This window comes from Penaeus monodon, chromosome 19, assembly GCF_015228065.2.
Source record: "Penaeus monodon isolate SGIC_2016 chromosome 19, NSTDA_Pmon_1, whole genome shotgun sequence".
Taxonomy (NCBI): domain Eukaryota; kingdom Metazoa; phylum Arthropoda; class Malacostraca; order Decapoda; family Penaeidae; genus Penaeus; species Penaeus monodon.
Window position 1 is genome coordinate 13,821,155 of NC_051404.1, and position 1,137 is coordinate 13,822,291.

Consider the following 1,137-nt stretch of genomic DNA (forward strand, 5'->3'; position numbering starts at 1 on the left):
AACACTGACACGACGCAAAAAAAAATCCAACTGGCACGCAAGGACTACACAGCGTTCAGTTCCATAATATCCTTGTAATCTTCATGTTTGTGTGCTTGAAAAGTCACCACGTCGCCTCTCGTCTCTTCCACCTCGAGTCTGAGCTTGAGATCAGGACGTGGTTTTAAAATCTGGTCTGTGTGCTTCACGTATTTGCTGTGGGAGAGAAGGTAAAAAAAAAATCACAAGGAATTAAATCGTGAACGTAAATAACTTATGGAAGAGAAGGTTAAAAAAAACAAAAACAAAAAACAGTCAAATCATTATTGTTGATAATGTTGATAGCATTATGAGTGTCGTCTCGGTAAAGATGATGGGAATGACATAAAATGGAATAACAAGTTTGTAATAGTTACTTTTCTAAGATGTATAGATAAATTTAAAGTTGTATAGCATGTGTACGTAGGTAATACAAAGAATAAATATGTAGCAAAAATAATTCAAATATGCTAATGGCACAGATGGTTCAGACAATGAGATTTCAACAAACGAATATGAAGAATAAAGATCCAAATTCCAGAAAGAAATTTATGAAGAAAAACGGATAGATAAAAAGGAAAAACTTTACATTCTATGTATCTAAAGATCTAAAAATCAAATTAGCATAAATACAATAACAATCATAACTAAAGATCTTATATATTCCAAACAAAGTTCACACCATACAGACCAGAAAAAATATGTGGATTTATATCAGTCTCTCCCCCTTTTTTCCCTTTTGTTATTCAGTTTTGTATTTAAGAGGAGATGAGAGAAGTGTACTTGGTCTTTTTCCAAACTGCTGACATAGAGTTTGAGAGATAAAAGGGTTGAAGGAAATGTCTTGATCAGCAACATGTAATAGACTTGTTGGAAACCTGTAATTCTATTTCTCACAGTTAAAATTGCTGAATAATCAAGGGAAGTGAAGGGAGATTAAAAGAAAAAGTGATAATATAGGATGGGGTGGAAAGAGGGACTCAAGATAAAATTAATAGTTAAATTGTTTATTCTTGAAGTGTATGTTAATGAAAAGCCCATGAGTGAACAATTGATAATATACTCAATAATAAAGAATATCACATTTTCCTTTACAATTTTGCGATTAGGCATCAACAG

The 1,137-nt window shown here is 32.4% G+C and overlaps 1 protein-coding gene across 1 annotated transcript in view; it reads right to left on the reverse strand.

The window, feature by feature from the left end:
- Positions 1-25: 25 nt before the first annotated feature.
- Positions 26-1,137, reverse strand: part of LOC119585456 — a 14,716-nt gene continuing 13,604 nt past the window's right edge. Inside the window, exon 3 of the mRNA XM_037934105.1 lies at positions 26-195. Coding sequence (XP_037790033.1) covers positions 45-195 — 151 coding nt within the window. The 3' untranslated portion in view covers positions 26-44. The remainder of the gene's footprint in view (positions 196-1,137) is intronic.